Source organism: Vombatus ursinus, unplaced genomic scaffold (genome assembly GCF_900497805.2).
Source record: "Vombatus ursinus unplaced genomic scaffold, bare-nosed wombat genome assembly UNPS02014848.1, whole genome shotgun sequence".
Lineage (NCBI taxonomy): Eukaryota > Metazoa > Chordata > Mammalia > Diprotodontia > Vombatidae > Vombatus > Vombatus ursinus.
Genome location: NW_020954626.1, coordinates 7,462,136 through 7,486,877, shown reverse-complemented (window position 1 = coordinate 7,486,877; position 24,742 = coordinate 7,462,136). Strand labels below are relative to the sequence as shown.

General features: G+C 36.8%; 1 protein-coding gene across 2 annotated transcripts in view; it reads left to right on the top strand.

Annotated features, from left to right (window-relative positions):
• RFX7 (regulatory factor X7) overlaps positions 1-24,742 on the top strand; it is a 159,019-nt gene that overhangs the window by 107,223 nt on the left and 27,054 nt on the right. Inside the window, exons 3-4 of one of the 2 annotated variants that reach the window (XM_027840845.1) lie at positions 1,235-1,476; positions 20,851-20,933. In XM_027840845.1, coding sequence (XP_027696646.1) covers positions 20,921-20,933 — 13 coding nt within the window. In that variant the 5' untranslated portion in view covers positions 1,235-1,476; positions 20,851-20,920. The remainder of the gene's footprint in view (positions 1-1,234; positions 1,477-20,850; positions 20,934-24,742) is intronic. The other variant, XM_027840844.1, reaches the window with a different exon arrangement.

The window sequence follows — 24,742 nt, the reverse complement described above, 5'->3', positions numbered from 1 at the left end:
ATAGATAGATAGATAGATAGATAGATAGATAGATAGATAGATAGATACGGAGGATACATGTGTCTTTCTGAATCCTAACATCATCAAGGAACACAAAGGGAGTCTAATTAGACAAGGCCTGAGAGTGGCTCATAACAGAGCCACTTGATGTCTTGATGATCTTTAGAGTTGAATGGCAAGAGAGGAGTACACAAAAGGGAAAGGAAGATTAGAAAAAAAAATTATCTCACAGAATCAGGGTGCTCAGGTAGAAATCTGTGCAAACAAGGAATAGGAAGTGGAAGGAGTGGCTGAAGCTTGAAGCTCACCATCTGAACTGGTCAAAGGAAGGAAGAGAATACACACAAATTAGTAAATAAGAGGGGGAATTAAGAGGAGGATAGATTAGATGAGAGCTTAGTCCTAAGCAGGGTGTACAAAAATATATGTAGCTCTTTTAGAGATGGCAAAGAATGGAAATCTGAAGGCGTGCCCATCAATTGGAAAAATGGCTGATCAAGTTATGGTATATAAATGTGATGATTTGAGTACTGTTGTGTTATAAGAAATAATGAAGGAGGTAGTTTCATAGAAACCTAAGAAGACTTCAGTAACAGATGGGAGAGTCAAGTGAGCAGAACCAGGGGAACAGTTTATAAATGAGGACGCTATGGTAGACAAGCAACTTTGTAATCATTAGGAATCCTGATCAGTGCAATGGCCAGCCATGGATTCAAGAGGACTGATGAAGAAAAACAGTTCCCACCTCCTGATAAAGACATGAAGAGCTCAGTATGCAGAATGAGACATTTTTTTTTTCACATGGGTAATATAGACATTGGTTTTGCTTGACTATACATATTTATAACAGCTTTTTTTTCTTTTGTTTTCAATTAATGGGGGGGTAGGGAGAAAAGGTAGTTGTTTGCTGATTAAAAATATGTAATTTTTAATGTAAAAAATAAAATTAAATGGAATAGAATTTAATATTTAAAGCTGCAGTTATTTGTAAAGCACCAGAAATACAATATAGAGGACTGAAGATGATGTTGGAAAGAGAAAATGGAAATAACAAAGCAATCTAAAAAATGGTTGTTAAATTAACTGAGTTAAGTGTAATACAAGATTGAGATCCTCCATTGTAAAAATTCAAGACCAGTACTTAATATCGAAGTGAAAAATCTATAGAGGCTGTGTAGCTGAAGCTGGATTAACCTCTAATCAGTGATCATTCTTGACATCTTTTTTTCCAAAGGTGGTGTACATCATACATTGTATTGTGTGATATCTTCACATTTATCAGTGGTCCAGAGAAATTCAAAGCTGAAGCTAGAATATACAGCCAGGCTTGATGCATGGATTGCAGTGAGCAACCTCTCTCCCCACCCCTGTGGTTCTAATGGGCTGTTATAGCTGCCCCTCAGTTCTTCCAGTTCAGACCCTGGATACACTTCTCTGGGCTTCTGAACCTCTGTGTGAGGGAAGAGAAGAATTAAGGTAAGTTTTAGGAGGTCAGGAAGATTTCCTTACCTGTCTACTAGATCTGGGCCACTGGTTTCTAATAGCTAGTATATTTTATGCTGATTCCTAATAGCCAGGTGCATTTTGTTTAATATTGAAGGAAGACTCAACAAGTTATGGTTTTTTTTGAGAGCAAGTACATATTTCGTTTGGCTCCTATTGATATTGATCATCTACAATAATAATGCAAGTAATATAGCAGTCTGAGGAGGAGCATAGAGACCTACCACAACAATACCTACCATAATAAAGAATGCCTTTATCCTTCTTTCCTTTTATCCCTCACCTGAAGGTGAAATCTGCGGGTTCTACAGATGACATACTTCCATAGTTTATGAAGTCAAAATAATTAATTTCTTTTTAACTCCAGGACTGTCACTGGTACCAGATCTGTCTGTGTCTTAGGCAGTCTGCAAACCAATTCAATATACATAACTTCCCTCTTGTTTGCCGTAAAACATATTTTCCATTGATTTAGTCTAGTTCAGTTTTCATATAGATGAGAATTTCCTTAAGTACCATCTCCTCTCTCTTTTCAAATACTTGCAACAATTGGAGAGAGCAGAGATCATAGTTTTATTTTTGACTTGACCACTTATCCTTCCCAAACAAACAAATCATGAGATGCAGCTGCAACTCATAAGACCTCATTAGCATCTCTGCTGTCTTTGGTAGAAGAGCTAATGGTTAAATGCCTAGAGCTGGTCTTAGTGACCAATCACTGACTCAGCTTTGTCAGTCCAGAGTGGTTCAATAGTTGTCATCGCCCTACCATTTGCAGCTTTTTTCAAGACTTGATAGCTGTAAGTACTGGTTTTACCTCTGAGAGAGAGCCCTCCTGGATTGTTTAAAAATGGTCCCAATCTACTGGGCATTGTACTTGAACCTTAAGTAATTTGGCTATTAGGATTCAAATATATTTATATATATATATATACATATATATACATACATACATATATATATATATATATATATTTAGGTCATCTAGGTGGTGCAGTGGATAGAGTGCTGGTTCTGGAGTCAGAAAGATTCATCTTCTTGTTCAAATCTGGCCTCAGTCACTTACTAGCTGTGTGACCCAGGTCAAGTCACTTAACCCTGTTTGTCTTAGTTTCATCATCTGTAAAGTGAACTAGAGAAGGAAATGCCAAACCATTCCAGTATCTTTGCCAAGAAAACCCCAAATGATCACAGAGAGTCAGGACATGACTGAAAAATGACAATAACAACAAAATGTATATTGCAGTCATGTCATAGCTTTTAATTCATGTCCCTCTTCCTCCTTAACCCCCCCCTTTCCCACTAAACCTTCCAATGAAACTAAACATCAATAAAGTACAGCTCTACATGTGATGGTAATCATAGACCAAGTTTGAGCATCAAGTTTGTAACCCACAAATAAGTGTCTTCCCTAAATTTAATTAGATTAAACTCTGTTCAAGCCCTCCATATATTTATATTAATTTTAATATTTTTCTCTACTTATTACACTATAGAAATTGTCTACACAATACTGCCTTTAAAACAAGCAAAGCAAACGTTATGTACTTAATTCAGGAGTATAATTCTTTGGATCAGACTTGTAAGCATCCATTGTCTAATGTATCTGTCTTAGTGCTCTTGTAGCATTCTTTTAACAACTTACTCTAATGCTATTCATATACAAAGTTTATGATTAGAAACACTGACTTTTATATCTCATTCTCCTTAATTTGGAGTCACTACCCTCCCAGGCTTGTGTGTACTTAGCTCAGTGAGCTTTTTAGCATACCAAGCTTTACTTATCTCTCCATTGGCTATGACTATGCCTTCACTCATAAGACTCTTTATGACAGGCTTTTTTACTCAGTCAGCAGTTTTGTAGCATTCTTGCTTTCTCTCTTTTCAGATTCCAAGCACTCCTTCTTCACAAGAGAGAAGAATGAGATGTGATTATGACTATTAACTAAGATGCTTAAAAACCTAGATTACATTCAATCCCTCCAATTTTTATAGGCTTGTCTTCCACTTCATTTTTTCCTAAAGAGTTGCTCTTTGATTCTGTAATATTTAACTTAAATCAACTTATGTCCTCCCTACCAACTAATTTCTTTGTACATTGCCAAAAAGTTTACATATTTTATCCTTTACCATTAAACAGAGCATTTTGAAGGAGGAATTACATGTTTCTGTATACATCTTACTCATCAAGTTTCTAAAAGAAAATAAAAAGCTGGGAATTCATGATAATCATATCAACTCCCTAAAGCAGGGGTGGGGAACTTGTGGCCTTGAGGCCACATGTGACCCTCTAGGTCCTCAAGTGTGGCCCTTTGACTGAATCCAAACTCCACTTCAGTCAGAGGGCCACATTTGAGAACCTAAAGGGCCACATGTGGCCTTGAGGCCACAGGTTCCCCACCTTCACACCTAAAGTATTTCCAACCCCCCCCTCCAACAGGTGTTAGATAATTTTATCCTAACTGATATCTAGCAGGTAATACAATACAGCCTTCTTTAAAACAACCACAGCAAACATTAGACACTTAATTCAAGAGTGTGATTCTTTAGGTCACAGTCTTCAGTCATCCAGTGCTTTGCGCTGCGAATCTTACAGGATCGTTATCTCCACATTTTAGAAAAATTACAGTACCAGGCAACCACCACAGAAAAACAGTCTCTCAATACTAGAGAATCAAGTAAAAAACTACTTGAAATAATAAACAACTTTAGCAAAGTTGCACATAAATCATCAGCATTTCTATATATTAACCAACAAAGCCCAACAGCAACAGATAGAAAGAGAAATTCCATTCAAACTTACTGTAGACATTATAAAATATTTAGGAGTCTACCTCCTGAAATAAACCCAGGAACTCTATGAACACAATTACAAAACACTTTTCACACAAATCAAGTCAGATCTAAATAATTGGAAAAACATCAGTTGCTAATGGGTAGATCGAGCTAATACAATAAAAATGACAATTCTACCTAAGCTAATTTGCTTGTTCAGTGCCATACCAATCAAACTACCAAAAGATTATTTTATAGAGTTAGAAAAAATAATAACAAGATTCATTTGGAAGAACAAAAGGTCCAGAATATCAAGGGAACTAATGAAAAGAAATGCAGGGGAAGGTGGCCTAGCCATTCCAGATCTTAAATTGTATTATAAAGCAGCAATCATCAAAGCTGCTTGGTACTGGCTAAGAAATAGAGTGGTGAATCCGTGGAATAGGTTAAGTATGCAAGACACAGTAGTCAATGACTGTAGTAATCTATTATTTGATAAACCCAAAGACCCCAGCTTCTAGGATAAGAACCCAATCTTTGAAAAAAACTGCTTGGAAAGCTAGAGAAGAGTATGGCAAACACTAGGCATTGATCAAAATCTCATACTATATACCAAAATAAAGTTAAAATGGGTTTGTAATTTAAATATAAAGGCTGATACTGTAAGCAGACTGGGAGAGCAAAGAATAATTTACCTATCAGATTTATGGAGAACAGAAGAATTCATGACCAAACAGGAGATAAAAAGCAAAATGGATAACTTTGATTACATTAGATTGAAAAGTTTTTGCACAAACAAAGCCAATGCAACTAAAATTAGAAGGAAGGTAGAAAATTTGGAAAGAATTTTTACAACCAGTCTCTCTGATAAGGGCCTCATTTCTAAAATATATTGAGAATTAAGTCAAATTTATAAAGATACAAGTCATTCCCCAATTGATAAATGGTGAAAGGATATGAACAGGCAGTTCTCAGATGAAGAAATTAAAGCCATCTATAGTCATATGAAAAAATGCTCTCAATCACTATTGATTAGAGAAATGTAAATCAAAACAACTCTGAGGTACTCAGATTGACCAAGATGACAAAACAGGAAAATGATAAATGTTGGAGAAGATGTGGGGAAATTGAAACATTAATGCATTGTTGGTGGAGTTGTGAAATGATCCAACCATTTTGGAGAGTAATTTGGAACTATGCCCAAAGGGCTATAAAAATGTGCATACCTTTTGACCCAACAATAGCACTTTTAGGGCTATATCCCAAAGAGATCGTACAAATGGGAAAAGGACCCACGTGTACAAAAATATTTATAGCAGCCCTTTTTGTGGTGGCAAAAAATTGGAAATTGAGAGGATGCCCATCAATTGGGGAATGGTTGAACAAGTTGTGGTATATGAATGTAATGGAATACTATTGTGCTATAAGAAATGATGAACAGGCTGACTTCAGAAAAACCTGGAAAGACTTGTATGGTCTGATGCTGAGTAAAGTGAACAGAACCAAGAGAACTTTGTTCACAATAACAGCCCCGTTGTATGATGACTAATATTGATAAACTTAACCCTTCCCAGAATACAAGGCTCTAAGACATCTCCAAAGCCTTGTGATGGAAAATGCTATCCACATTCAAAGAAAGAACTGTGGAGTTTGAATGCAGATCGAAGCATACTATTTGCTATTTTGTTTCCTCTTTCTGGTGGTTCCTCCTATTGGTTCTGATTCTTACTTACAACATCACTAATGTGAAAATATGTTTAATAGGAATGTGTATGTATAGCCTGTATCAGATTGTGTGCCGTCTTGGGGAGGATGGTGGAGAGGAAGGGAGAAGGAAGGTTTTTAAACTCAAAAGCATATGGAAGTGATTGTTGATAAATCACAATAAATAAATAAAAAACAAAACAGTCTCTCGAGTCTTTACTGTCTTCTCTTCCTTCTCTATCCAATCCTTTGGAGAACAGTTATGAGATGTATTAATTGTCAACATAAAGAAGACAAAACTCCTTTTTGGGAAAGTCTCCACTTTTCCTGCCCTTTTGTAACCCTTTCCATGGCTCTGGTTTCTTTACAAATTGTACCAGAAAATGTATCACAGAACAAAGCATTGTGAATTTGAACACAAAATTCAATTGATTCCATTATACTTGGAATACAGGAAACTTGTGACAGAGAGGCACATATATGCAACTATTCCTGTACCTAAGCAGAGTTTTTTTCACCTTCTGGACATGGTGTTCGTGTGACCTTGGATTTGATTTGAAGAGCAAAGCCATATGTAAAACTTCCTTATCTAAATTCTTGATGAACCTAGAACCATTAACCCTGACCTTTTGTTAACCTTTTTGTCAGCTCTGTTTGTAGAAACTTCTTCCCTAACAAAACAAAACAAACAACAACAACAACAACAAAACAACCCACCTTTTTGATAAAGAATGATTCCTTCATAGAAAAGCTCCATTAGGTAGTAAAGGTGATTTGAGAGGCTGTCAGAGTCCCTACATAAACAGGACAAATCACTACCTATCAGCATGCTGGAATTTAGTAAATATGGCCATTCAAACCAGGAATGTGTCACTCCATTCAGACCAGGTTATTCTGTAATATGGCTGCAAACAAGGGGAGCATGCTCTCCCCTCCCCCCATCCCCCTTTTAAACTACATCAAGGCCTCCATGATATTTCTGTGAGGTATTCAGAATGACACCAGATTCTCTGCATTCCTTCTGATAGGGGAAGAGTTCAGTGATAGATACAGAGAACAGTTTCTGAGCTTGAGCAAATGACATCTCGACCCGAAGTTCATCTGATGAGTATAGCAAATGGGTATTCTCTCAGTAGATCTTTGTCACTTAAGACATTTCAGAGTCATAGCGTTTTGTCCTGGCATCAGCTTGGGCAATATCCACGTCTAAACCATTCTGGTTGAATATTTGTTGAATTGAATTAAACTTGTCCTAGAGAAAGCCAGGAATCTTGTTACTGTTTTTTATCAGGAGTAATATGGCAGACATTTGCCATAGGAAGATTATTTTGGAAGCTGTGTAAAGGATGGATTGGAAGATGGAGAATCAGGAAGGGAGTATCATTTAGGAGGCTATTAAACTATAATAGTCTAGGTGAGAGATGATGTGGATATGTGAGATGTGAGAGATGAGTGGTAGCAGTGTGAGACAAAAGAAGGGGACAAGTACTAGAGATGTAGAAGTAGAATTAGCAAAATTTAATAGCAAATTGGAAATAGTCAAGGATGACTCTGAAGTTTCTAGTCTGGTGGACTTCTAGGAACGTGATGACATTAGCAAAAATAAGGAAGTTTTGAGGAGGCCTACACTTTAGAGAAGACAGAAATATGAATTGAGGCCTGTTTTCTGAAGCACTTAATGAACAGGATGCTGGCTTTTGAATCTGAGAAATCTGGGTTCAGATTCTACTTTCAAAACGTACCAGCTGTGGAACCATGTGCAAGTAATTTAATTTCACTGAGACTCCATTTACTTACCTGTGAAATGGGAATGATAATACTTGCACTACCTGCCAGTCAGCCAGTCTGTAAACATTTATTAAGCACATACTGTTTGCTAGGCACTGTGCTAAGTGCCAATTAACCTCATACAAGATTGTAGTGAAACTCAAATAAGCTAAGATAAATAAAATATTTTGCAAATTTTCAAGCGTTACTTAAGTGTTTATTCTTATTTGGACATATTGAGTTTGACATGCAATGAAATACCCAGGTGGAGATACGTAACAAGAATTTGGAGTTTGAGTCTGGAGTTCAAAAATGTAGACTTGGGAAGGAGTCGTCTACATAGTGATGATACTTGAACCCGTGGGAGGAAATGCAATAGAGCAGACAAGAGAAAAGTAGATTCCAGTATTAAACTTTAGGAAATACTCATACAAATGAATCTTGAATTATAAAGCATTACCTACTACCCTTCCAATCTAATATTTAGTTACATCCTTCTATTGTCATAAGTCAGGACCCTGTTCTATGCCCTCATCTCTATCTCTGTCTCTGTCTCTGTCTCTCTCTCTCTCTCTCTCTCCCTGCCTCTCTATCTGTATGTCTCTCTCTCTGTCTCCTCACTGACTTCATCAGTTTGCATATGATAACTATCTCTATACCGATAACCTCTAGATCTATAGAGTTCTAGTTTTCTTTCCTGAAGTCCAGCCCAGCATCACCAACTTGGTTATTTAAAATTGAATTTTCCATTGGCACTTCAAACTCAGCATACCTAGAACAGAACTCATTATCTTTCCCTTGAAACTCTCTACTTTTTGCAATTTTTCTATTTCTGTTGAAGGTACCACCAGTCATTCCATTAACCCAGATTTGCAACCTCAGAGTCATCTCTTGTTTTCCATTACTCACTATATCTAAACAGTTGCAAATATAGTAACCTTTGGGATAAGAATTCATTATTTGGTAACAATTGACAAATCTTTTCAACCTCCATGATATCTTTTTCTTTCTCTTCTCTCTTTTTATATAGTCACCACCCTAATTCAAGCCTTCATCATAACTAGCAAGGACTATTACAATGGCTTCCTAATTGTTCTTTTTGCCTTAAGTCTCTCTCCCTTCTCCAGTCCATCCTCCACAGAGCTTCCAAAGTGATTTTCCAAAATACATTCTAACAACGTTATTCTCCTGTTTAGTAAACTCCACTGGCTCCCTCTTGCCTTTAAAATCAAGTATAAACTTTTCTGTTGAGTTATTTAAAGCCCTTCCCAATCTCATTTCAACCTATCTTTTGAGCTTATTCCCCTTCCTGGACTCTGCCATCTAAACTGACCTTGTTTCTGTTTCTCACACAGAACACTCTTATCTCCCCGCTCTGTGCCTTTGTACCAGTTCTTCTCCATACTCGAGTTGTATTCTCTCCTTTCCTCCACCTCTTAGAATCTTTAATTTCCTTCACAAATCTCAGGCCAAATGCCCCCTAGACGAAACTTTTTTTATTAGTGCCTTTCCCCTTTACACCATCTGCCAATTTTTTTAACCATATATATGTTTTACACATACTTGTTACACATACATGTCTCCCCGATAGAATGTAAGTTTCTTGAAAGCCAGGATTGTTTCATTTTTGCCTTTGTATCCTCTGTGCCAAAGAAGTAGTAGTCACTCTTGGTAAAGCTGTGAATTCTGAAAAACGGTTTGGAACAATGGCCTAAAAGTTACTCAGCTGTGCATACCCTCTGCCCCAGTAATATCCCTACTAGTCCTATACCCAAAAAGGTCAAAGAAGGAAGACATATAGGTGCAAAAATATTTATAGCAGCTCTTTTTGTAGCGGCAAAGAACTGGAAGCTAATGGAATGCTCGTCAGTTGAGGAATGGCTGAACAAATTATGGTATATGAATTATAATGGTATATTATTGTACTATAAGAAATAATGAGAGGGATGGTTTCTGAGAACCCTAGGGAGACTTGTATGAACTGATTCAGAGCCAGTCGAACAACTTGTAAAATAATAATCATATTTTAAAGACAAACTTTAAACGATTTAAGAACTTTAATCACTACATACTTCCAGAGGATCATTGAAGAAGCATGCTACACAGCTCCTGACAGAGAGGTGATATATTCAGGATGGAGAATGAGACATATATTTTTATACATAGACAATGCAGGAATTTCTTTTCCTTGATTGTGTATTTATTATGGGAGTGTAGTTTTTCTTTTTCATTTTTTTTAATTAGTGGGGGAGGAGAGAAGAGAGACAATGATGGTTAAAAATTAAAATAAAAGTTTAAAAAATGCCTACTATATAAATAGCATTGTGTTAAATGCTGGAGACACAACTTCAAATTAAAAGAGTGGTTTACAAATACTGTAGTTAAAGGGAAATTAAAGTAGAGGAAAGAAGACACAACTGGGAGGCTGGAGGCAAGAGAAGATAGAGAAAACCAGAAGGCAAGAAGAAGCATTTGAATTGAACCTCAAAAGGAGACAAAGCTTTTGAGAAGTAAAAGTGAAGTAGAGTGGGAAGTGACTTGTGAAAATCCATGGGGGCCAGAGATAGAATATTGAGTTCAAGGGACAGCTAGTATACTGGTTTGACTTACTTATGTAGAATTCACAAAGGGGGATATTATAAAATAAGGCGAGAAAGGTAGGTGGGAGCCAAATTGTGGGGTACATTAAATTCCTGGAAGGGGTAAACTGGTCAGACCTGTGTCTTAGGGAGCGTATTTGAGCAGCAATGTGGAGCATGAATTAGAAGGGGGAGAGACTAGCAGCTGGAAGGAAGCTATTACAATAGTTCCAACGAGTTGATAAGGGCCTGAACTATAGTGATAACTATGTGAATAGAGAGAAAACAGGTAGATGGAAGAGATGTTTTGAAGATAAAATTGAGGATACCAGGCACCTGATTGAGAGTCAAAGGTGACTTCAAAGTTATGAACCTGGGTGACTGGTGCCCTCATCAGAGCCTAATAGGGAAGATTGGAGGGGAGAGGTGAGTTTAGTGGGAAAAGTAAATTCTGTTTTAATTAAATTGCATGTGAAGTGCCTACAGAGTGTTCACGTAGTCAGTAAGGAGCTGAGGAAGCATGACAATTTTAGAAGAGAGATTGGAGTAATAGAAAGTCCACAGGCATTTACTAAGTTTCTGTTGTATACCAGTCACTGTGTTAAATGCTGAGGAAGCAAAAAAAAAAAAAAAAAAAAGACAAAAAACAACCCAAACTTCTAGAGTCAGGGGTGTGGAACCTGAGGCCTCAAGGTCATATGTGGCCCTCTGGGTCCTGAAATGTAGCCCTTTGACTGAATCCAAACTTCATAGAACAAATTCCCTTAATAAAAGGATTTGTTCTGTAAAACTTACATTCAATCAAAAGGTTACACCCAAGGCCACATGTGGCCTCAAGGCCGTAGGTTCCCCATCCCTGTTCTAGACTGACAGATGTATATAAATTTGGGAATCATCTGCATACATATGATACGGGAACTCATGTTAGTTATCCAATTTGTATTCACAAGAGACTTCCCAAAATAGAACTCTAGAACACTCATGCTAATGAGGCAAAAAATAGATAATGTTTCAGCAAAAGAGTATGAGGAGGAGCAACCAAAGGAGTAGGAGAACCAAGAAAGAGCAAGAGTATAGAGGCCAAAGGAGGAAACTGTATCTAGTCAGTTAACAATCATTGATTAAGTACCTACTGTGTGCCAGGTACTGCACTAAGCATTGGGGATACAAAGAAAGGTAAGGAACTTCTGGTGTAATAGAGGAGACAACATTCAAACAACTATGTACATACGGGATATATAGGATAAATTGGAAATAATCAATACAGGGAAGCCACTAGCATTAAGGCAGAATCAGGGAAGCCTTCTTGTAGAAAATGAGATTTTAACTGGAACTTGAAGGAAGCCAGGCAAGTCAGGAAGCAGAGATGAGGAGGGAGAGCTTTCCAGGCACAAGAGACGGCCAGTAAGTGAAAATGCTTGGAGTCTGGCTATGGATAAAGTATCACTGGACTGCAGAAGAGTAAGGTGCTAAGGGAAATTCCCTGATGCCTGTAGAAAAATAGGAGGGGGTGAAGTGGTGAGAGTTTTTGAGTGCTAAACAGAGGACTTCATATATGATTGTTGAGGAAATAGGGAGCCACTGGAGTTTATTGAATGGGGGTGTGTGACATGGTCAGATCTGTGCTTTAGGAAGAATAAATTGACAGCTGAATGGAAGGCAGACTGGAGTGAGGAGAGACTCGAGGCAGAGAGACCAAAGAGAAGACTATTGCAGTAAGTCCAGGTGTGAGGTGATGAGAATCTGGAGAAGGGTGCTGGCCATGTCAGATGAGAGAGAAAGGGGCATATAGGAGAGAGGTTAGAAAGGTGAAACTGACAGATGTTGGCAACAGACCGGATGTGAACAGTGAGAGGAAATGAGAAACTGAGGAGGACACCTAATTGTGAGCCTAGGTGACTGGGAGGATGGTGGTGCCCTTGACAATATTAAGAAAGTTCAGAAGGGGGAAGGGTTTGGGGGAAGAAATGAGTTCCATTTTTGACATGTTGAGTCTAAGATGTCTATCCAGTTTGAGATGTCTGTTAGGCAGTTGGAGATGCAAGTGGAGGAGTTAGGAGAGAGCTTACAGCTAGATAAATACATCTGAGAATCAACTTGGAGATGATAATTGAATCTATGGGAGCTGTTGAGATCACCAAATGAAAGAGTATAGAAGAAGAGGGCTTAGGATAGAATAGCAGGCATGACTTGAAAGAAGATTCAGCAAAGGAAACTGAGAAGGAATTGTCAGGAAGAAGGAGAACCAGGAAAGAGTAGTATCTTGGAAACCTAGAGAGAAGAAGGTGGTCTACAGAGTCAGAAGCTGCAGAGAGATTTAAAAAAAAAAAAAAAAAGAGGACTGAAGGCCATTAGAGATATGGGACAGTAGTTAATAGGGATTGATGGATCCAGTGAGGACTTTTGAGGATGGGGGATACAGGTATGTTTGTAGGGAGTAGGAAAGCAAACAGTAGACAAGTAGAGACTAAATATAAGTGAGAAGGTGGAGATGATAGAAGAATTAATTTTCTGGAGAAGATGGCATGGAATGGGATCACTTTTGCATGTGTAGTGATTAAACTTCAGGAAAAGGACCTCTTCATGTGAGATAGCAGTGAAAGAGGATACTGGCAGAAGATATCTGGGTCATGACAGGAGATGAGGAAGAGAAAGAGGAGAGGGAGCTATAATTATGAGCTGCTATTATTATTATGAATAGGCACCTTATGCTCTATCCCTTAAAATCTTATAATCAGAGAAAGATGACAACTACTCTAGTATAATAGAAACAAGAGACTGGAGTCCTAACCTGGACCTTCCTTCTGCTCAGGGCATTACCTGGGATAAGTTATTTGACATTTATGGACTTAAGTGATTATTGCTTCCAGTTCCAAGTGATAGAACCTTCGACGTAGTTCTAATTCTTAAAATTCTTCAATTATAAGGTTTAGTTTTTAGGAACCCTGCTCAGCCTGGATTATGCATGGCATCCTCTTGGTCCTCCCTACAGAGATTCATAAAACACTTAGCTTCCCAAGAGTACCATCATGTTGGCCTTAGAATGCCTTTTCTTAGTTTATTCTTCCTAGTTGACTATCTACCATAAAAACTAATAGCAGCAGTCTTTTTATCTTTATACCAAGTTATTTGACATTAAATATTGTTTCTCCAGAGAATATAAATGTCCCTGGCAGCTATTTTAAGTTGCTCCTCACTTGTAAAACCTAGATCTCTTCTAAAGTCAATTGGACTTGGATGGTAGAATAATAATGCTAATTAATATTATAAAAATGCTAGTTAATAATAGCTAGCCATTTATATGGTGCTTTAAGCATTTTACAAATGTTATTTCAGAAGACTTCAGTTTGAATCTAGACTATTCTGCTTACCATCTGTCACTTGACCTCTCTGAGCCTCAAGTCTCATCTGTAAAATAAAGAGTTGGGCTGGATCTTCTTTAAGATCACTTTAAGCTTTGTATCTTATGATCTTGAGATTTTATATCCCCTGTTCAGTCTTCATGGGTGGGACTGGAAAAAAAAAAACAAACCAAAGGTCTTACATGGACATTTTTAATATAGCCCATATATGGGGTTGCTGGCCCTTTCCAACAGGTCATGTTAAATTCGGACACCCAGAGTAGAGTGCCTTCTAGAACAAACAGCCTTCTAATAGTATGATCAGCCTAAAAATACTTGTATCCAGTAATAGGAATGATAATTTTTAGAGAAAAAAACTGGCAAGTGATTGGAGTTTCTTCCTTGCTAAAAGAAGTTTAACCAAATCCATAAACATTTCTTTTTGAGCATAGCACTGCTCAAGTTTAATTTTGTTGATATTTCTAGGGATGGGTCTCATTGCAAAAGTAATGAGTAATAAAATATTACCAAAATGTAATATTCAGTGAAGAATATTCACTACAAGCCTACTACATGCAGACGACCATTCTAGCCACTGTACAAATAAAATGAAATCTGTATCCTTTCCATAAGGAGCTTATAGTCTAGTTCAGAAGGCTATATCCCTAGATGTGAAACAACCAAAGAATGCATTTGCAAACTCTATACCAAAATTAATCAATCAAGTATTTATTGTATACCTACTGTGTTTTCGGCATTGCCTTGGATTCTGGAGTTCCAAATACAAAAAATAAAATAGTCTTTGTTCAACAAAGAGGGTTTATGTTCTATTGGAGAAGACAAGTCCATGTATAAATATATACAGCATAAGTATAAGTGGAATAAATATAAATTTATACAAAATAGTTTTAAAAAGCTAGTTGGGGATAAAGGGCACCAGTAAAGAGAAAACAGAATTATATGGATGGTGTCTATTGTGGAAGGTTTCCCAGGCTTGAGATTTGAGCTATCTTTGAAAAAGTAAAAGATGCTGATGGGAATGGTGGAGGGGAAAGGGAATTTTTTTTAAGAGGGAAATATTCCGTATTAAATAGAGGCTCACAGTAGGGATTGAGAAAGTTGTATAAAATTCATCAAATTATAAATTTGATTTGAGTGGAGGGTTTGTGTGAGAAATCAAGAGACGACACAGGACATCCATCTAGAGGATCTTGAATGTTAGGTCGCAGTTGAGTTCAATAAATAGTTTTTAAGTACCTACTAAGTTACTAAGTACCTACTTAAATACAAGGCTGTATTCTAGGCCCTGGGAATACAAGGGAAAAATGGAATCTAGTCTCTGATCTTGCATTCTGGCAGTTTGCAGTTAATATGATAGACACTAGAAGCCACTCACTGTTTTTTAATGAGAGCTTTATAAAAGTTGGGTTTGAAAAATAGCCTTCTACAAGCCATGTGAACAGATTGAAAAATTTGAAAAGCTGAGCTAGTCTTGTACCTCTAGAAGGCAACCCATAAAATCAGAGTGAAACGGGATTTCACAGGCCATCTATCCAACCCATGCATGAACAAGAATCCCTTCTATGACTTTTCTCTACTGAGGAGTAGCCCACTGCATCCCAAGTCTACACATTAAACTTTTTGATAGATCCCTACCCTGGAAAGTATAGTAAGTGCTGAATTGTTGGGAACAGACACACAGGATCCTAAAATTAAGACAAGAAGTATCCTTCCGGTCATCTAAGCTAACCTTTCATTTTACAGATGGGAAAACTGAGACCTAGAGAGGTTAAGTAACTTCCACAAGGTTATATAAAATAGGTGGCAGTCATAGGATTTGAATTCAGACCTTCTAACTTCAAATCCACGATTCTGTCCACTGTTCCATCTCTAATTGCTAGGGATTTTTTTCCCTTACATCAGACATAAATCTGTCTTTTTGCAGATCTATCCATTGTTCCTAATTCTGTTTGCTAAGGTAAATTAAATGTACCTAACCTCTTTCTCACATGATAGCCTTTCAAATACTTGAAAACAGATATCATGTTCTACTCTCCAGGCTAAACATCCCCAGTTCCTTTAACCCAACCCTCATATAACATGTTCTTGAAAAGGTTAACATGGCAAAGTTGGTAGAATACAAGAGTTGAAGTTAAGAAGACCTAGCTAGGTTCAAATCTTACCTTTGAAACTAGTTTTATGACAAGGGGGAAGATACTGAGAGCCTCAGTTTCCCCAGTAGTAGAATGGAGATAATAATACTTGTACTTAGCTTTACTGGGTTGTTACGGATATGTGTAATGTACTTTGCAACTCTCAAAGTACTATATAAATAAGTTATTCATTTTTTTAATAATGAATACCTTCATTATCCTGGTAACCCTATGAATACTCTTCAGCTTATCAGTGGCCTCCCTAAAATGTGCTCTTCAGAATTATACTTAGTATTCCTGATATTGTATATCCAGGGTGGCTTACCGTGGAATTATCACCTTCCTTCTCTTGGATACTGATCTTCTTTTAATGTAGCTTAAAAGTACATTGGGTTTTTAGGTTGTCATGTCACAATGTTGATTGATGTTAATCTGGCGTTCTCACTTTTTGAAAAAATTATCCAGGCATAGCTGTCACAAGTAAGAATTATAAATGCCCTTGGAGAGGAAGATGAATATCCAATAGACAAAAATAGGGAAAGTGTTGTTAGGATTTGGTAATGTACTTTTGAAAGGATTACAAGAAAAGCAAAAGGCTTAAGAAACAATGCAGTTGTTTAGGGGATATGTACAACTAATTATCTCAATGGATAGCTTGCTAGATTTGGAGTCAGTAAGATCTAAGTTCAAATCCAGCCTCAGGCAAGCTTACTAGCTCAGTGACTCTGGGCAAGGCTTCTAACTCTGTAAACCTCAGTTTTCTTATCTATAATAATAATAGCACCTACTTCCAGGGATGTTGTGAGGATAAAATGAGATAATATTTATCAAGAGCTTTGTAAACCTTAAAGCACTATATAAATTCTAACTATTATTATCTGTGATTGTAGTATAATCAGAAAATTACGAACGGTAACTGCTTTTTAATTTTTGAAAGTAGATGCAAAGAGTGTAGTTTCAACATATTTGTTAACTTTGAGATATTGATATAACATTCAAATGGAAATCTTAGAGTCAAGTTAAGTGAGTAATGGGGCATAGTCACATATGTATACTACACTTTAGTGAAGTATATTTCCCTTGACTAGAGTCTGTAAAAGAGAAGACAGTGGATTAAGAGACTCTAAAAAAGGAAATTTTTACAATAACAATTACAAATTATCCCAGTGATGAGGAAATGGGCAGAGTATCAGGAAATAAGTGTAGCTACCCCAGGTTTTCTCCACTGAGGTTGGATTTTAAAACAATATGTTTAAAAGATGGAAAAAAGGTCACATAAGAACAAAGGCAAAAAATGTCATTGGACTGCAAACTCATCAAAGCAAAAAAAGAACTGAGGCTTTTGAAAAATACTATAGACAATTTAAAAGGGCTTATTAACTCTAGAGAAACAGAAAAGGAATCACCCCACTACCCTTCCTCACCTGCATCCAGTTTTCTACCTATTTTCTTTATTATAATAACTGCAATGAAATCAATGCTACCCTTACAGGAGGAAAAGATATGTAAATGGGATCCTCTTTTGTTCTGTTCACTATCTCTGTGATTTTCCAGACCAAAAAACCCTTCCCAAGACTCTCTTCCTCTCTATGTGTTTCTCTCCCCCCCCCCACTTTCCTTAAAATATTAGCTTCTGGAGAGTAGTGAAACCACTTGCTTTTGTATGTGTATTCCTAGTGCTTAGCATGTGATAAATGGTTCATCAATACTTTTTCATTCATTCAAAACATAACTACTCCTCATTTTATTTCCATAGTCTGAGAAAAATCTACAAACCAAAAAGGGTAAAACAAACACTAATCAAGAAAGTGTTAAAGGTGCCAAGTTAGTAAGAAAACAATTGGCTTCTTTATGTGAGTTCTAGTCTTTTGGGCTAAAGAATTATATCCCAAAGTGCTGACAGAACATATAGAGACATAATCACTGAGACTGTCAGCATTCTTTAAGGAATTATGGATTATGGGAGAAGTGCCAAAGATTGAAGATTGACTAGAAACTGACCAGTAAGATGGTCTGGCAAACTTCTAGAATAAGTTATTAAACAGATCATTTGTGAACATCTAGAAAGTGAAACTGTGATCACTAGGATATGATATAGGTTAATTTTTAAAAAGTCTTGGCAAACTAACCTTTTTTTCCCCTTTTCTCATAATGTTATTGGATTGATCATTTAGATTGTAAGCTCGTTAGATTTTAAGCTCCTTGAGGGCAGGAACTGTCCTTTGCTTCTTTTTGTATCCCCAGTGCTTAGCCCAGTGGCTGGTATATAGTAGGCACTTAATGAATATTTATTAAATTGATTGATTGAGTAAATGCAGTTACCTGGATTTCAGCAAGTTTACTTGTCAGCCTTTTCTGTAGTTAGAGCAATGGTGGAAAGATGTGGGCTTGATGGGAGTATAACTAGGGGGAATTCATAACTGGTTCAATAATAGGAAAATTGTGGTTCTGTGGAAATAGCATTGTATACAACTTTCTCAATAGCACTGTAATTAGAGGACTTGGGTTCAAATCTTGTCTCTGTCATTTACTACCTGTGTGGTAAATTACTTCTCATTTTCTATATCTTGAAAATGGGGTGAGGAGAGGAATTAGATGTTCTCTTAAGATTGCTTCCGGGTCTAAATGTATGGTCCTGAGAACTGAAGATTGTTAATTAATAGCAACTTGTCGAGCTGAAAGGACAGTTCTGATTGTGACCTTATGCTGTACAACAGTTGTATCAGTGTTTTGAATGATAGAAACTATACTTAATCAGATGTGCATATGGTATACTGCTGGCAATTATTCCAACAGAATCAGGATCCAGAAATTTCTTCATGGGATGGAACAGTGGACCCAAGCTAAGATAATAACATTCTGTAGGGATAGAGGTAAAGTTAAACTTAGGTTTAGGCTCAGGTATCAGTAAAGAAGTGTCAGGTGTTGTTACAGCATTTATTGGGAGGAGAAGGGTAAGGTTTTAGTTGACTACAAGCTTAATGTGAGTTAATAATGAGGGGCAAATGCCAAAGCAACTTCAATTTAGATTGAATTAAGAGATTAAATTAAAGTATCTAGAACTAGGAGGTAGTGATTCTATGAGCTGATTGGACCACACCTGGAGTATTATGACCAGTGCTAAGTACCATATTTTTAGATGACTATTTATTAACTGGAGCATGCCCAGAAGAGGATGATCAGTATAGTAGAAGGAGTTAGTTAAACCATATCATTTGAAAAGTAATTGAAGAGTTAGAGATATTTAGCCTGTAGAAGAGATGTAGGGGGAACGCGATATAGCTGTCTTTGTTTTAAGGGCTGTCATGGGGAGAAAATTTTGTCTTATCCCATGCATCTTCAGAAAACAAACCAAGATTAGTAGGTAGAAGTTAGATGGAGGCAGATTTTGATCAAGTAATCAAAGATTATTCCAAATACTTAAAGCAAACTAAAACTGGAATGGGCTGCTATATGAGGTGGTTAATTTTCTGTTAAAGAAAAGCAGAAGTTGGATGATCTGTCAGGAATGTTGAACGGAGTATCACTAGAATGTAGAAAATCAGACCAAGGAACCCATCAGAACCCTTCTAATGCCCTGTGGATAACTAAAACTATAGTACTGATAAAGGATGAGTAGTCAGGAATGGAAATGTTTTGAGAATCAAAAGCAGCAATAGTTTAAAACCTCTGGGTGGATGTATTCTTCAGGAGAATTAGTTCAGTCTTTGACATATTTTTCTATCTTGAATACCTCATTAATTGGATGTGCTTTTTTTATGGAGGTATAAGAGGTGGTATAATCTCAAGGATTAGTGGACTGGCCTTGGTGTCAGGAAGACCTGAGTTCAAATCCTTCCTCTGTCACACTATCTGTATGATCATAGGCAGATTCTTTAACCTTTCAATTAGTGCGTGTTTCCTCATCTATAGAATGAGGGGCTTGGACTTGATTGCTAAAACTATAAACTACAGGTGAGTGGCTGATAAGCATCAGGGAAAGGAATTTCCTCTGTAGAAGTTCCTTACATTGACAAAAACCGTTTTGGACACCTTCTGTCCTCCAACAACAACAACAAAATCCTACAACCATGAACTCCATTAAATTATTCAAATTCATTAATTGTATTATAATTGAATATTGCCAAGAGTGGGTTACCATATTTTTTAATATTTGATTGTTCTTATTTTATTGTCACTTATTAGCTAGAATTTGAACTGTAATTGATGCTGTTTGATAATATTATGAACTAGGGAAGGTCCAAATAATGAGGGCAAAAGAAGTGTCTTAAAAGAAGAATGCTATTTAATTAATTTTCAGTCAAGGTAGTTTAACTGTAGACTGTTGGGAAGCAATAGCAAATAACCTATCAGATTGCCATGTGTAGGATAGCTCTAAGGCCAACTGCAAGTCTTAAGCAGGCGCCATAAATAGTCATTACAGCTGTGAATTTAAGAACACTCTTTAAATCTTCGTAGAGTCAAAATAATTGTTGGTCTCCCTTAATCTTTTCAGCTATCACAGGTATCATACAGCCTTGAAAATGTTATCTAACAGAATTTTAAAGTTAGAAGGGACATTAGTCTAAAAGATTTACTTCAACCCTCCTCATTTTACATATGAAATGTGTCCAGGTTCATACAACTACTTAGTGGCAGAATCAAGACTCCAATCTCAGGCTCCTATCTCCCAATCCAGTGCTTTTTTTTCCCACTACACCATACACATGGCCTCTTTTTGAATACAATGAAAAATAAATTATAGGAAATAGTGTTGTCTAAAGCTTTGATCTATCATAGTATTTATTCTGGTAACAGAAGCAGTAATAACAAAGTTTCTGCTTGATTTGACCTTTTCTACAATTACTCAGTGAAGCAATTTAGTTTTGCTATTGAACAAATAAAGAGAAAAGAAAGAGAAAAGAAAAACTCCAAGGCGTTTTTTGTTTGGAGTAATTTCAGTTGCTAATTGTTTTAGGGGATTGGTTAGCTTGTTTAGAAATGTATTGTTTTTTAAAAATATTTTCCTCTTTAATCCTTTGTAACTAGCAAGAAGTTGAGAAGTTTACAGACCTAGAGAAACTCTACCTCTACCTTCAGCTGCCTTCTGGTCTCAGCAATGGAGAGAAAAGGTATATATATTTTCTTGGTCTCTGACATTAGTGAAAAAAGCATACAGACAGTCCTCCATTTTTGCCATAATATATTTCTGAAAACTGTCTCAGAAAATACTTGGGGATAAAGATCATTTTTAACAATTTTTCCTTTAGTAAAAACCAGTAGTCTTCTCCATCAAATGGTGTTTGTACATAGGTAAAGCTGAATGCTTACTTTGACTTTATTAAAAAGATAATATACTGCACATTTGGTCATTTTTGAAAATTAGAAACCACAAATAAACAGATTACTGTGATAAGGAATGAAATATAGAAGGATTTTTTTTTTTAGGTTGCTCATTGAAATGAGAAGTTGCAGAATACAAATACTATCATAGGTTCATGATAAATTCCATGTTCTTTCTGATTTTCTGTTTGGGACCTACTCCCTAAATACTTTAATGGATTTATGGTCTTGCCGATGTCCTTCAGTCAGCTAGATTATCCATGTCTTCAGAGTGCTGGGTAACTCTCATTCATTCTCCCCCAATGTAACATATTAATATGTTGTCTTATTTTATCTTTCAAAGTTTTGGCCAGAAAATTTTGGAGGGAGTGTGCTAGCAACTGCTGTGGTAATTTGCCAAAAATTATGTTTTAGGATCAGAAATAAAAAGGGTTTTCTACTGCTTTTGTTTGGACTCAGAAATCTTGGTTGCAGCCATAGCCAGTCTGCTTCTAACATTCAGATTCAGGCTGTATCTTCATCTGACCCTACTGTAACTACGAATCATTAGATTAGCCTCATCAAGGTAGTGCCATTGCTAAGATTCTTGCTATTATCTAAGTCTGGTTGTGGAGTCTGTAGCTGGTCTATTCTGTGCCTTTTTCAGAAATCTAGAAATGGAGGCAAAAGGCTCTTAAAAATACTATGCTATGAAAGTGGAAATTGGATAGGAATGGAGAAATTGTGCTATGAGCCCAGGTGATTTTAGCAGGTAAAGCATATAGATATTGTGGCATAGGTGACAAAGTTGGTCCTTGTGCAGCTCACAGATGAGTGGGACAAAACCGGATTAAAATGTAATTGGAAAATGTTTAACAAAATAAATAAAAATACAGTACAACACAGATAATGTTTATTTATGGATTTCTAACTATTCGAGTTTGATACCACTGCTGTGTAACATATCCAATTTTCACCCAAGTATAGTCTTACCAGGATACCTGGACCAAAATAGATGTTTCCTTTCATGAAAGACACTTGTTCATCAAAGGAGTTAAGAACATTCAGGATAAGAAAGGGCTAATTGTCTCTCTGCCTCTTCATTCAAGTCCTCTCATGCTTTACTTTGGTGTATAGATGACTCTGGGTTCTTGAAGATTATGCCAGCTTCCCAGGTTGGAAAGTTTTTGAGACTAGATCTAATGAAAGGCTTTATGTTTTTTATTCAACTAACAGCCTAGCCAAGATGTAGAAGTATACCAGTTTAGATGGAAGATGATGATATTTTCTGCCACCACACTCTTAAAAGTATCCACTGAGTCTTAAGTTCCATATGTGTTGGTAAATGAAGTACCCACAGCAACAGAGTTACAAATCCTTAGAGTACAGATCCTCGAAGTACCACTATGGTCAAATTTCTGACCTTTACAATTGTTGTTCTGGAAAAGGTCGCCTTTCAAGAGAAGCTGAATATCCCTTCAACTTGGGATACTAGAAATAAGGCAGCTGTGATCAAAGGGGCCCAGGAATGTAAGGCTTCCCATCACTCAAATTCCAAATCTCTTCAAGGTCAACAGAATTCCTAGCCATCGTAGGCCCTATATCTGAAGAGACTTAGCCTTTTGCTTCTATTAATATGTGTCATTTTCTAGGAATGAGGGCAAACAGATCTTAAAGAAATCTAAATATCCTAAGGCATAAAGGAATTTTCTAAAATGATATTCTATTTCAGACCTAATTTCTAATGAAGAAAGGAGATTGGTTTATGACATCCTGAAGTTAACATATTTTATTCATATAAACCTGAGCATTCATATTACATCACATCTCCAACTTCTAAAGGAAGTGTAATCTAGAGGAAAGGTTGTAAGATAACAAGCAGGGAGATCTGGGTTCCAGTATTTATTCCTATACTAGATAAGTATGTAACCTTGAGCGAATGACTTTAGTCTGTCTGCCTTAATTTTCTCATCTATAATATGAGAATATTACTATTTGCCCAACCAGTATCATAGGAATATAGGAATTTGTTAAGATGATAATGAGAAAGTACTTTAAAAAGCACAATGCTGTACCTACAAATATAGCATAATATTCAGAATAGAAGACTAGCACTTCCTCTAGATCTCTCCTTGTCAGACTAAATAAGACTTTTATGAAATCCCTTTGTTATGGTCTTACTTATTTATCATGTTCTGCGTTGTTTTTACCTGCCTAGATTGTTGCCTCATCATAATCAAGTTATGAGATCTTACTGCTACCACCTTCAACCTGGTATTTTCAGCACCCCACCTACCTTTCCATGCCCTTACCCAGCTTCTTTCAGTACTCAGAAAACACTTTGCCTAGCTAGTTCTTACCCCAAAATGGAATCTTTTGTGAGAAAGCTTAATCTCAAAGGAAATAATGAACTTCCTCTATACCACTGGAGTCTTACCCTTCTTGTGAAAGATAATTCTGAAGAAGCAACACCATTCTGTGCTCCACAGATCCTTAGAGGAATTCATACACATCAGTCTGTCAGTGTACTTGATGACTGACTTCACAGGAATAGAGGTGGCTCTATGGCAGACTTGCCATGGTAAATTGGGAGATATACTATATTCTAGGAACATATATTTAAGCTGTGACAGAGAGCTTACTGAAAATCATAAATCCACCAGTTGCTGCTGACTTTTGGGTACAAGTTATATAGTTAGAAGATGTATGGAATGCATCTATGGAGACTTCAAGTTCTGGGTAGGATACTGAAAGAAGTAGGAGCACAGGTAGTGTTTTCATGTCTTCTTTCCATTGATGGTGGTAACTTTGAAAGAGAAAAGAAAACCTAAGAAGTTGATGTTGTCAAAGAGAAGAGTTTAATTTTCTGGGCTATGGTCTGTGATTCCCATAATGATGAGATTCTGGAAAGGACTTGATAGCTTAGGAAGAATGTATTTGATAAATTTGCCAGCCTGAGCAAAAGGGCTTTACATTTAATTTTTGAGGAGAGAGGGGCAAAAGCCCAGATAAAACAGTAAAGGCAAATATGAAGACCAACATATATTAAAGAAACAACATAGTAAAAGTGATGCCAGTAATTATCAGGTGAAAAGGAACAAGAGCCTTGTCAGGAATGAAATTTTATGACCTCATGTCTATTCTTTCATTGCACAATAATAAAGTAGGTGACAGACTTGGATTTATCTCTGCTCAAAATTGTTTCTGACCAAATGAAACAGAACCCTGTGTTTCTGTGCTGAACTTGCTGCTTATCTGTGTTGAACGTTGTCCTTCTGGCTTCGGCCTCGTATTACAAAATTTCAGAATTTCAGAGTTAGAAGGGAGTCTCAATGATTAGCTAGTCCAACTTATACTTGAGCAAGAAGCCCTTCAGCAGCATAGATGACATGCGGACATCTAGCACTCTTCTAGGGCAGCATTTCCACCTTTAAACAGTGCTAGTTGTTAGGGAGTTACTTCTTTATCAAGCCCATTGGAGTTTGTGAGAAAAAGCCTAATCTTTCTTATACAAGACAGCTTTTCAAATAAATTTGAAGATACCTGTCATATCCCCTAAGCCTTCTTTTGGCCAAACGTTCTTACTTCCTGCCTCCAGTTATCATGTGGCATGACCTTG